General features: G+C 45.2%; 2 protein-coding genes across 5 annotated transcripts; one reads left to right on the forward strand and one right to left on the reverse strand.

The window, feature by feature from the left end:
- Positions 1 to 4,033: 4,033 nt before the first annotated feature.
- On the reverse strand, positions 4,034 to 8,251 carry LOC119364714 (pentatricopeptide repeat-containing protein At1g06710, mitochondrial-like). Of its 2 annotated transcripts, none has more exons than XM_037630221.1 (3): positions 5,386 to 8,251; positions 4,640 to 4,972; positions 4,034 to 4,422 (listed from the first exon to the last, which is right to left on the reverse strand). In XM_037630221.1, the coding sequence occupies exons 1-2, from the start codon at positions 8,242 to 8,244 to the stop codon at positions 4,931 to 4,933; spliced, it is 2,901 nt and encodes a 966-aa protein (XP_037486118.1). In that variant the 5' UTR covers positions 8,245 to 8,251; the 3' UTR covers positions 4,034 to 4,422; positions 4,640 to 4,930. The 2 variants fall into 2 exon arrangements, with proteins under 2 accessions (XP_037486118.1, XP_037486117.1); XM_037630220.1 differs by having other exon boundaries at positions 4,520 to 4,972.
- A 200-nt stretch (positions 8,252 to 8,451) lies between these two features.
- LOC119364716 (uncharacterized protein ycf20-like) lies at positions 8,452 to 10,524 on the forward strand. 3 transcript variants are annotated; one of them, XM_037630222.1, is made up of 3 exons: positions 8,452 to 8,731; positions 8,884 to 8,994; positions 9,596 to 10,524. In XM_037630222.1, exons 2-3 carry the CDS (start codon positions 8,971 to 8,973, stop codon positions 10,079 to 10,081), a joined length of 510 nt encoding a protein of 169 aa, XP_037486119.1. In that variant the 5' UTR covers positions 8,452 to 8,731; positions 8,884 to 8,970; the 3' UTR covers positions 10,082 to 10,524. The 3 variants fall into 3 exon arrangements, with proteins under 3 accessions (XP_037486119.1, XP_037486121.1, XP_037486120.1); XM_037630224.1 differs by having other exon boundaries at positions 8,884 to 8,990; XM_037630223.1 differs by lacking the exon at positions 8,884 to 8,994 and having other exon boundaries at positions 8,453 to 8,731.
- The last annotated feature ends 1,941 nt before the right edge of the window (positions 10,525 to 12,465 follow it).

The following is a 12,465-nucleotide window of genomic DNA, read 5'->3' on the forward strand; positions in this document are numbered from 1 at the left end:
GCCAGCGACGCCCTGGCCGCGCTCTCCCACCGCCCCGCTGATCTGCCCGCGGACTTTGCCGCCGCCATCTGCCACGAGATCGCCGAGGAGGGCCGCGTCCAGGGACAGGAGCAGCACAGCCGCGTCCCGGAGGAGGGAGGAGATCGAGGGGCTCGTGGAGGGGGTCGAGGGGCTCGAGCACGGCCGGCGAGCGCAGCAGCATCGCCTCCAGCGCAGGCGCCGCCTACGTCATTGAGGAGCTCGACCCCGACTGCGGCTGCTCCTCCGAGGAGCCCGACCCCGACTGCAGCTGCTCCTCCAAGGCGACCACATCAACGGGCGCCTCCTCCTCGTCGCTCTCCTCGCCGGCACAGGTTCCTCGTGCCTGAGGCAACCCCAGCCGCCGCTCCCCTCTCCCTGACTTCGGCAGGCAGGGCCACGCGGGTCTTCCCCGGTGGCGGGATCCTGTTGCTGCCACTGCCGTCCGTCCGCCACCTGCCGCTGCCGCCTGCCGCTGCCGTCGCCCGCCACCTACTGCTGTCGCTGCAGCCCGCTCGATCGAGTCCGAACGGACCTGTTGCTGCTGTTGGCGACTGCATCTGCTGCTGCTGTCGGCGATTGCCTCTGCTACTGCTGTTGGCTGCAGGTACTTCCTGAAAAATGGACTGATTGTGGCTGATTGATCTGAACCTGTGTCAATTGCAGTTTCAGTTACAGTGTGAATTGCATTATCAGCACACTTATGTAAGCATTGTACTTTGTGAAATCTTTTTTGTTCTTTGTGAAATCTTTGCAGTTCCATCAGAGTACTGTACCTGAAAATTAGTAAAGTTGATTTACACCAAGAGTACTCCAAAATTGTACTGTAAGGAATTGCTCCTTGTGCTGCTGCTGCTCCTCCTGTTCCACCATCAATGGAGTTAAATGTATGTAAAACTGACAGTTCTTGATAAAAAAAATTGTACCAAGAGGCCACAAAAATTTAAACTTCTCTGAAACATGAAAATTTTGGACTGATATGAACTTGGCCATGTTTGAGGTGTTTTGACAACTGAATTTTGCCATGTTTTGACACTAAATTTAAATGATGTAATATGCATATTACAAGAAGTTTCATAAAACAAATAAAAGTGCTTGTGAGGACAAGCTGTGTTCAGTCAACTTGATATTCAGAACTTGTGCTGGGATGCTAACACCACAAGAAAGCATGCATGCCATGTTCAGGCTTCTTTTTCTTAGTGCACATAGAAGTGGCAACTAATCACCACAAAATGGAGTGCATAGGTTCAGACTTGAAGCATGCATTTTCCATACATAGGTTCAGACTTGAAGCACGAAAATGTACTACTGTAGGTTAGCAGGAAGAGCTTACATATATTCCATATGGCAAGGGTGACTTGACGCCATTATGAAGACCTCGCCGTACATCCGCTCGGCGCCGCACAACCTCCCTGAGAGCAGTGAGTAAGCGAGTGGCATCAGTTAGTGAGCTCAAAACCAGTTCAGCCAGTAGCAGGATGGAGCAGTGGAGTGTGACATCACTTGATGCACTAATTCAGTCAAAAGTAGAGTGAGAGAAGCAAATTCAGTAACCTGCAATGTCCTAGCCCAATCTATATAAAAAAGTGACATCAATTTGTGCAAATCCTAGCATAACCTATATAAAAAAATTGACAGCTTCAGAACATTCAGTTAGCTTCAGAACATCCTAGCACAATCTTTTCATCCTAGCACAATGTTTCTTCTGTTGAAGTTACCATGTTTCTGTAAGGAATGGCCGTCATGTTCCTCTAGTTACCAAAATGAACAAGGAGACTTTTAATCTCTCAGAAGTCACTGAAGCATCTTTTAATAATTTGTAAGGAACAGACTTTTTGAAGGGAAGAAGATTGGTTTGATATAAAAGGTTTTCCTGAATAGACTTTTAAGCTCAGGCAGTAGCTCTAGGCAACACTATAATACATAATTTGGCAGGCCTCAAGTAAGAACTGCAGAACTATTTTGTCACCAAACTTAAATAAAATTTGGCTCGATATAAAATTTAAATAAAAGAGCACTTTGGCTCCATATGGTAGGAGTATGTAGCTCCATATGATAGGAGTATGTAGTCCAAATAATAATCTTCTTAGTTGAAAGCCTTTAATTCACGTAGTCCTAAAATTTCTACACACAGATTGGACAAGCACTATTCCTAAAATTTCTGCAATTACAGTATATTTGATCAATGCAAATTAAGCACTCATGAAACAAGTCTATTTGGTCAATGCAACTATGTGGTGCTAGTGCCTTTTGTCTTTGTGGTTGGGCACAGTTTGCACCTTGTTCGAAGACAACATTTGCAAATTCGGTGAACATTCAAAGTCAAGACTGAACATTCAGTGTTAAGTGTTAACACAACACTGGCATATGCACCTTGTTCGAAGACATGATCAGTTTTTACTTTTTAGGAAAGACAAGATTTACTAATTCAGTTTTTAGGGAAGACAAGACTGAACATTTAAACTCTGGAAGCTGGCATTCAGCAAAGACTGAATATACAGATTCAGTTTTTAGGAAAGACAAGATTTACTAATTCGGTGAACACTCAGTCTAAACATTTCTGAATCTACACAAACCTTGCTCGAAATTGATTTGCAGGGCATCCCGTTGGCTGTCTCCCTTCATCAACTTTGGGTTGGTCTTCTTCCTGGTGCACACGGTTCAAGCTGGCCCTACTGAACACAGCAAGCAAAGAGCATCAAGCAGTAATAGAGAGCAGAGAATGGAAACCCATGAAAGTGCAGAGTTTAAGCTCTATTCAGCAAATGAAAGTAGCAGTACGAGGTGCTACCGTGCTAGGCTGGATTAAGTAAACAGTCGACCTCTCTTGACGAACTCAGGGGTTGGCTCGACGGTCTCGACGGGGGTGGGCAGGAGCGCGAGCCTCCGGCGCACTGCGGCGTCGCACACCTCCTCGAGCACCATGACCAGCCGGCCGCAGTGGAGGCGAGCGCGGCGCCGCCCGAGATGACGGCGTTGGCGTCGACGACGGCCACGGCCAGGCCGCTCGAGTTGGCGCAGCTGGACACGATTTGGCTCACCGCCTGCGCGGACGATTCCTTGGCAACCGTCTCCCGCCGCGCCGTTGCGGCCGCGCCCCACGCCACGGGGGCCGGGGCGGGGGTTGGAAGGCCGCGTCGCAGGCCGTCGGGCCGAGGGCCGGCCATGCTTCTTCCATCAACGCTAGGAGGGAGGGGGTGGCCGCGAGCAGGAGACACGGCGGGAGGAAGAAGAAACAATTTTTGGGTGAAAGAGGGAAGATTCGGGAGGCAGGCAAGGGAGGGTGGGGGGCTGCGGGAGGCAGAAGGGAGCGGCGGAGGAGGCAGCTGCGGCGGCGGAGGAGGACGCGCGGGAGAGCAGGGGAGTAGCCCGAAGCAGGGGATCTCCGGCGTCCATGCGCCTGTGTCGGAGCTGCGGAGTGTCGACCGGAATAGACGAGGAGTGTGGGCTGTGTCGGGAATTAGCTAAGGGTGTTTTTGTAAAATGACCATGGGGACAACTTTTCCCGGGCAGAGGGAGTATGTGAAGTTGGACTATGAAGATATATGCACCACAAAGTTCGTTTGATTCAATATTCAATAGAAGCCATACAAGTACACAACACTTCCAAATACTAACGCAAACACAGTAGAAAGTAACTAGTACTTCGGATATGGTAGCTTGGCAAATTTTGAGCCGTCAACACGATGATGCTTCCTGACATAGAATATGCCTCCAATCTAACTGTAATATCTTCATCACATCAGGATACCATAGCAGCCCAGTTATAAACATGCCAAGTTCCCAGAGTTCTCAACACAACTCGTTGCAAGTATACTATTTCATATGAAAATAATAAGGCTAGATATTAGTAGTGCAGAAATCTCAATAAAAACTCATTGAAGAATACTTTCTTCATACGAAAACAAATGAAACAGGACTAAATGTCAGAAACAAGCTGAGATCAGCAAGGACTGAAATGTCACAAAATGCCAGAGCAAAACAGATGTCAGATATTTTGATGTCGAAACAGAAATGGATGAAATGCTCCACTATGATGGAAGCCACTGTGTATTCACATTTAAGTCATATCAAAACATCAAAGCAATACACACTAAAAATTCCCCGGTAACAAAAGGGTGAAAGATATTTGATTATGTTCATGTGATCACAGAGCGTCTCTGTTGCTATACCACTAAAGCAGAACATGAAGGAGCTAGAAGGATACTCAAGTAAATCATATCAAAGCAATTGTATTGTTCCACATGGTATATCACTGAAATAATGAATAAAGAAGGGTTATGGAACTTTCATGCTATCTTCACAACCAGCAAGACTTCTGTAGCCATCACCATCTTATATACAAAGACTAATCCTGATAGCCAGTGAAATTTCTTTGTCCATCTGAAGATGAACCAGCCATCCCTAAATTATGCAAAAACAAAAAAGGTTAAAAGGGTCAGAAGTTACTTTGGTAAATGGCAGTTTAAAACAAAGATGAGATAATGCCCTAATAAATTACCTCATCAAAATGGGATGGAATTTGCATCGTGTGATGTCACAGTTAAGCAGGTAACGACCTAAATTAGCTGCCACTATTGACAAATAAAGTTCTGCTGACTCTTCAAAAGGTTGTGCTTACGTGAGTGCAATTTGACTGCATGCAGTGTACTGAAGGTTTTCTTCAACCATCATGATCATTATCAGCAGCAGCAGCACCCATACATGTAGCTTAAGAATCAATCTTATCTCTTTGTAGTGCAGTGCTACTCCAAGTCCTGGTTGCTGTTTTTCTTCAGTCATCCATGAGTTGCACATTTCTGTCTCAGGGTGACTGGATCACACCACATCTTAGAGCAAAGCATGAGACGTAGAGATGCGACTTCTTAGGGGAGAAATTTGGAGTTATAATGTACAGTAAGGTGCCACAGCTCTACCCTCCATCACAGAATTTGTTACCCTGCCAGTGCACACCCTGGTGCAATATAAAATATTAGTAGTCATAAAAGACTAAACTATGCAACAAACTAAGCATTGGATATAACTCTTCCCGAAAGTAACTTTGGTATCTAACATGAAATTAGAAGGTAGCTTCTGTCCACTTCAAGTGGGAAATGCAATATGAAACCAAACTGTAGAGGCTGTTTAAGGCATATTACAGGTGCTCTTCAGTTTGAATACACAATTTGAGGGTGAACTAAAATTAGCAGAATAATTGTGCCAAATATGCTCCATAAACAGACATGCTATATTTACCAGGAAAGCTATCTAAGTGGAGCATTACTGCTGATGGATATTATGTGCCTGACAACAGTTCATCTATATAGCAAAATAAAAGCAGATGATAAAGAGATGTGTTCGAACAGTATATGCAAGAAGTGGACTGACCTCCTGGCATATGCCATAACACAACTGAAGAGCTTCATTCCACTTGTTCATTTCAATTAGTCCCTTTACAAGACAAACAAAGGCACTTAAATCTGGTACAATGCCTTTCCTGGTCATTTCACTATATAGTGCAATTGCTTCTTCAACTTGAGATGATAAACAAAGTGCCTGGATTAATGAGGTGTGCATGTCCGTGCTGGCCATATTTAGGGATGACGAGACTTCCATAATCTCTTTGTGCAACTCCAAGGCTGTCTCCAGTCTACCAGCCTTGGAGAAACTATCAATGAGCATCCCATAAACAGGAGCTATCGGTGCTGTGTCATGTGATTCCATCTCCTCCAACAAACCAAGAGAAGCGAGAAACTTCTTGCTGAAACCCTGAACTGTGCTGTGGTATCCTTGCAGATACTTTGGCCAGTGGGTCTGCTTCATCTCATCAAGCAGTAAATGGGCATCGTCCAAAAGACCAGCAGCACAACAATGGTTTATCAGTATTCTGTATGTAACATAGTTGGGAGCACATCCTTTTGTCTTCATTTGCATAAAAAGCTTAAGACCTGCATCAACTTTACCAGCTTTCCCTAGTCCGTCTATTAGGGCAGTGTAAGTTACAACATTTGGACTGCATCCCTTCTTTTCCATCAATGACAGCAGGTTTAGGGCTTTTTCAGTTTCACCTGTTTTACAGAGCCCATCAACCATAGCTGTGTAAGTGACGACGTTAGGATTACATGAATCCTTTAGCATTTGAGACAAAACTTTCATTGCAAGATCACGTCTCCCATCCTTGAACATCCGGTCAATCAAGGACGTGTATGTATGCACACTAGGCAAGTAACCACACTTAGTCATCCGCAGAAATACCTCCTGAGCACTATCGATTTCTCCAACTTTGCAAAAACCATCAATCAGAGCATCATAAACAATCTGGTTGGGCTCACACCCAGATGATAGCATAGCATCTAGCAACTCATGAGCATCAGCCACCTTTTGAGCTTTGCACAAACCATCTACGAGTGCACCATAGGTGACAACATTTGGAGAAATGGTGTCTGTGTCCTTGCCTTCAAAGTAGAAATCAGATTCTTTACTGTCAGAAGTCCCTATTAATTTGGCATAGACTTCGCAAGCCTTTTGGATTTCGCCTGCCTTACAGAGGCCATCAATTAGTGCACTATATGTAACGGCATTTGGATAGCAGGAATCATCAACCATTCTGTGGAAAATGATATTAGCCTGACAGAGCTGCTTGGATTTCAGGTAAGCATGAAGCAATGCAGTATATGTCACTACATTTGGTGAGCAGCCAACACTTCTCATCTCATCAAACCAGCCCTGGGCTTGTTCAATGAGACCAGCCTTACAGAAGCTATCGATCAAAATTGTGTATGTGTACACATCCGGATTAACACCTACCTTCTTCATCTCTTGAAATAAAAGGAAGGCCTTGTCTACCCTGTTAGCCTGGCACAGAAAAGTAATCACCTTAGTGTACGTGCTTGCATCAGGAACAAAGCCTTTCCTCATCATCTCCTTCATTATCTGAAATGCCTTCTCAAATTTTCCCACACCACAAAGGCACCGAGCAAAATTGGCAGTGTTAACCTTATTGAGAACACAACTAGCAACCAGCATCTCCTCGTAAACTTTCTCTGCCAAATCCAACAACTCAAGATTTGGCAATTCTTCTCGACCACAAATGCTTCCAATGAATATGTTGTATACAACATAACCAGGAGGACAACCGCAGTTATTCATCCTATTAAACAGTTTATATGCATATGCATAATCCTCGGCATTGCAGTAAGTATGCACAAGTGAATTGAACAATGAAGGATTTGGGTTGCAACCCTCTGTCATCATCATGTTAATGATTCTCTTGCACCAGCCAAGCTGCTTCTTTTTCAGAAATCCTGAGAGCAGCGTCCTATACGTTACCACATTCGGGATATACGAGTTGCACCGCATCCTATGAAGAAATGACATGGCCTCATTGAAAAGGGAGGCCTCCATCAGTCCACTGATCATCTGGGTGCACAACACCGTGTCAAGCTTAAAATCCTCCTTCTCTAACATGTCAAGTGCGTCGCCCCAACGCCCCTCCTTGCACAGCGCCTGCGCAAAGGATCCGACTGTGGACCTGTCCATGCAGAACCCTGATGCCGACATCTCCTTCTGCACCCGGAACCCCATTTCCATCTGCCCGGCGCTCGCGAGCACCTGCACCAGTGCATTGTAGGTCACCGCGGACGGCCTGTACCCGAAATCCTTCAGCCTCCCAAGCTCCTCCAGCGCCTCGCCCCACAGGCCTTGGCGGCAGCACCGCCGCACCAGCACATTGAGCAATCTGCCGAGCACATCACGATCATCCTCCCCAATCTCCCTAAGCAGCCTCTCAGCGGTCCTGGCGCGGTCTTCAAACCCCAAAACCTCGGCGAGCGCGTCGTAGCAGGCACCAGTGTGGCTGTACCCCACCTGCCGTTCGGCCCAGAGGAAGAACCTGACACAGGGCTCCGGGGAGCGCACCGCCCTGAGCACCGCGACCACGACGGAATCGGTAAGGAACTCGCGGTACCGTCGCAGGAACCGCTCCGCCTTGCCGTCGAAGTCGGCCCCGTAGGCCCGCACCGCCTTGGAGATCAGGAGGGCCTCCGGGGGCGGGAGGGCGGCGGCGGGGGGCGCGGGGGCAGGGTCCCTAATAAAGGCGAAGTCGTGGTGGGAGAGGCGGGGCCCGGGGGGCGGCGTGGGGCGGTCGACGAGGCCAGGCAGGAGGTCGCCGGAGTCGGCGGCGTGGGAGGAGCAGGCGCGGCGCAGGGAGGCGCGTAGGGCTACCGCCGCCGCACGGCGGGTTATCATGGGTCGGCGGGGGCAGGGGTGGGGGTGGGGAGGGACGGCGGATGGGGCGTGGAAATGGAGGCAGAGGCGGCGGTGTGGGGTTTGGTGGCGCCCCGGCCATGGAGGTTTTGGGGGTGGCGGAGGTAGGGGATAAACCCTAGTGGCGGAGGGTATTTCGGTAACAAAAAAACGCTTCTGTAACTGTGGGGCCCCGGCCACACAGAAGGAGAAAGTCGCAGCCCGCATAGACTAGTCCGCCACACCACACCTCCCTCATCTCTCCCCTTCCTCTCTCAGCCTCGCTTCCTCATTTTTCCATTAATTCGTTGCCTCCTGATCTCTTTCGTTTCTTGGCTAAATCCGTCCGCCTCCGTAGGTGAAATCTGGGGAGCGAATTGTCAACCCACCTGTCCTGAAACGCTTGATTTCCTGGGTGGCTGTGGCTCGCGCCCCAACTGCTCGACGCAATTCCACTGCAGAATCCTCTCTGCCATTTGGAGTCGCGCAGGTGAGTTTGAACTTCATCCCAGAGGCAAATCATGTCTTTTACCTTGTTTATTTGGTAGAGCTTACTGTTAGGCATATGGCATTCACAGGATTTAGTCAAGTGTTAGCAAATTCATTGTTCTGTCCGTCTGAAGTTATTGTTGCGTGATACAGTTCTTGCCAGATCTGTTAATTGGGGATAGTGTCCACTGTCTTAGCTGGCCGAGATTATCAGGCTTTTCAGCCGAAATCTCTGTGGGAATGCTCTGTGGCTGCAGAATGTATGTAAGCATATTTTTCTTGTGACAATGTTTCATAGACAACTAGAAATTGAGTCACACTTGGAGTGCAGTGTTGCATGAATTGAACTCTGGCATACACTGGTGCCGAAAGCTACACTCTAACCATTTTAACATGCTACATGTCTGTGAAGTGTGAACCATTGCAAGTGTTCCCTGGTGATTTGGACTCTGGAGTTGCTAGCAAGCTAATGCATCCTTCTGGTGCTAGTATTTTCAGCTGTTGGAAATGGCTTGGTATAGTTCCTAGTAGGATCTCCAAGGAAATACAGCATTTCTGAATTATCATACTCTGCAGACGATTGGCTAAAACAGTACATTTTTCTTTTACCTGGAATTTTGGTTTCTCTTCTCGAGAAACTGCATCTTCAGTTTCTTCAGATATGTCATAGCCTGTAGGTGACACTAGTACACGTTGTTCTTTCTTTCCCTGCCACTACTTGTGTGAGCCTTTTCTCCTACCCTGCTTGGTCTTTTTTCTTTTCTCGACTTAATCATACTTGCTTCCTGCTAATTATTGCCGTCGGTGCAACAATATCATCTCTAATTGCAGTCTGTGTCTTTATTGCAAAAAAAAAAATCTTCAGGCGGTGGCGGTGTTTCTTATGGCATGTGCTCCAAATTATATTGCCATTGGCCTTTCCAACTATGGTTTATATACGGGGACAAGGGTACTCTCACCGAGCTACAAGAACTTCCCACGGAAATCCTCCTACAAGTTTCTCAAGGTCCGTGCTCTGCAGGGAAATGATGGCCGTAGAAGGCTGATTGACATAATCCGAATCATCCCGGAGCTGTCAAGAAACTATTTCAAAAGCGGGTCCAGGAGAGCTCTTTTCGGCGGCATCGCGCTGCTGGGTGGCTTTTATGTTGCGCAGACAATATCCCTGTCGTTCGGTGCTTTGGCCGTGAACGATGTTATAGCAGCAGTTGTGTGTGTCCTCCTGACCGAGTACGTGACAAAGTTCTACTACAGCCGGCCTAAGGTTACCTTCGCCGTTGCGCTCCTCAACAATTTCAAGATGGGTTTCACATATGGCCTCTTCATTGATGCTTTCAAGCTTGCTAGCTGATTTACATTGCCTCCTACCGATGTTTCACATGCACTTCATCACGGTAAGTGGGCAAACATGGTGAGAAAATGCAACACCATGTGATGTGTTACAGGAATACATGCCTTTCGTGGTCTTGTATTTCTGTGTGAAGATTGTCCCATTGCTGGTACAGAACGTGGTGTGACGATACTGCAGATCCAGTTTGTGTCAGTGCGTACTATTGACTATCCAAATTGTGTGTAGAGCTTTGATTTGATGTTATTTTATTAGCCAATTCAAGCTGTGGCACTTGTGGCTATCCAGTCTAGGGTAGAGTTTGATTTGCAGGCAGCCTGTAGCTTAGCCCTTTGTGCAGGCAATGTGTAGTTTCTGTTCATATTCTCAGATAAATTTCTTGGACCAAAGTACCAACCGGATGGCATGCTGTTTTGATCTTCGTTTGCAGCTAAATTTATGTTTAATACTATCAGATACTTTTCTCGTGGTAAACCAAAGTACCAGCACGAGCTTTTTTTTCGATGCAGCAAGGTGTGTTACCTCAGTTGTCTTCTCTTGTTCCCAGAATGCATATTTGACGCAACATCTCAGAGTACTGTAATGGTGCGCACTAGCACAGTTGAACCTCGGTGGTGGTGTCAAGAAAATTTGCTTGGGTAGCGACTTAACGGGGACCTCCTATTCGGAAAACCCTATTTGCCGATCCTTGCGGCAAAATGTCGGGAGAACGCGGATCGAGCGGTTGTTCCAGATGGGCCGACCCGTTAACTGTTTTCAGTATTGCCGGTTTTAGGACACTTCAAAGACGTTCCAGCCGATTCTTTTTTATTTTAGGAACCTTCCAGCAGGTTCCTGAACCGGTTTTTTTTTCATTTTCCGTTTCTTTTTCGTTTTTTCGTTTTTCTTTGTTGTTTTTCTTCTTTTGTCTCTTATTGCTTTTTTCTTCTTCTTTTCGTCTTTACTTATTTCCATTTCTTTTTTTTTCTGTTTGTTTCTTTCTTTGGTTTGTTATTTTATTTTCATTTTTTTTTCTCTTCCTTTTTCAAAATATTCAAATTTTGTTTGTGTTTCTGTAACATGTTCAGTTTTTGAAAAAATGTTCTCAAAATTCAAAATTGTTCTTGTCACACAAAAAAGTTCAAAACTTTTGAAATTCAGATAATGTACCGGATTCCAATTTTTGGTTCACATTTTCAAAATATGTTCGCGCTTCAAATTTGTTCGGGATTTTTCAAAAAAAATCTCCGTTTCAAAATTTGTTCTCAATATTCAAAAAATGTTTGTGCTTTTAAAAATAGTTCGCGCTTCCAAATTTGGTCCCCGTTTCAAAATTTGTTCTCAATATTTAAAAAATGTTTGTGCTTTTTAAAATTGTTTGTGCTTCCAAATTTGTTCTCAGTTTCAAAATTTGTTCTCAAGATTCAAAAAAATGTTCTGCTTCCAAATTTGTTTTCTGTTTCAAAGTTTGTTCTCAAGATTCAAAATAAGTTTGTAAATTAAAAAATGTTCGGAAAATTTTATAAAATTTCTTGTTTTCAAAATTTGTTCGTAATTTCGTAAAATTGTTCGAGTTTTCAAAATATGTTCTCTGTTTCTTTTTCGTTTTTATTTTTCTTTCCTTTTTTTGTTGTCATTTTTCATGTTTCTTTTGTTTGAAATTTTCAAATATTTGTTCTCAATATTAAAAAATGTTCTCATGTTCAAAATTTGAAAAAAAAATGTCTCGTGTTTCAAAGAATGTTCTGGGATTTTAAAATGCCCAGTATTTGATAAAGTGTTATAGTTTTCAAAATATATTCACGATGTCAAAAAAATATTTATGGATTTCAAATTAATATTTCATGTTCGTCTTTAAAAAATGCACTAGCTACGCTACCTAGGGCATGCACAATGGTTGATAAGATAGTCTTATCTTAAGTCCTGCATGTAAATTAGATATGACAAAAAACATGTCTACAATGGGTCATTTCTTAGCCTTATCTTTAATAATTAATTGTTTCTAAAAACATGACGAGACAAATTGTGCTAAGAGATCATCTCTTGCCGTCTCTTAAATAAGAAAGCCTTATCTTACAATTTCTCTCTCCTCCACCTCACCATTTATCCTACGTGGCACTCTTAAGATAGAACCATTGTACATGCCCCTACAGCATGTCCGTCACCAAAGTTTGATTGGTCTGTTGGCTATCGTTGCACCCACCATAGCGGGAGATCCAACGTTCGATTCTTGGTAAGCGCGCGTTTTTCCATTTTGTATTTTCAATTACGCGATACACTGCACCGACTGGGCCGGCCCAGGTCAGACTCCTTATGTGCCTTTGCTCGACTCCTTGCCGCAGCGAGCGGCAGCTAGAAGCTCCCCTCCTATTCGGGCGCCACGGAAGGGAACCGGCGCCTACTGGCAA

The sequence above is a fragment of the Triticum dicoccoides genome, chromosome 2B, assembly GCF_002162155.2.
Source record: "Triticum dicoccoides isolate Atlit2015 ecotype Zavitan chromosome 2B, WEW_v2.0, whole genome shotgun sequence".
NCBI classification, from domain to species: domain Eukaryota; kingdom Viridiplantae; phylum Streptophyta; class Magnoliopsida; order Poales; family Poaceae; genus Triticum; species Triticum dicoccoides.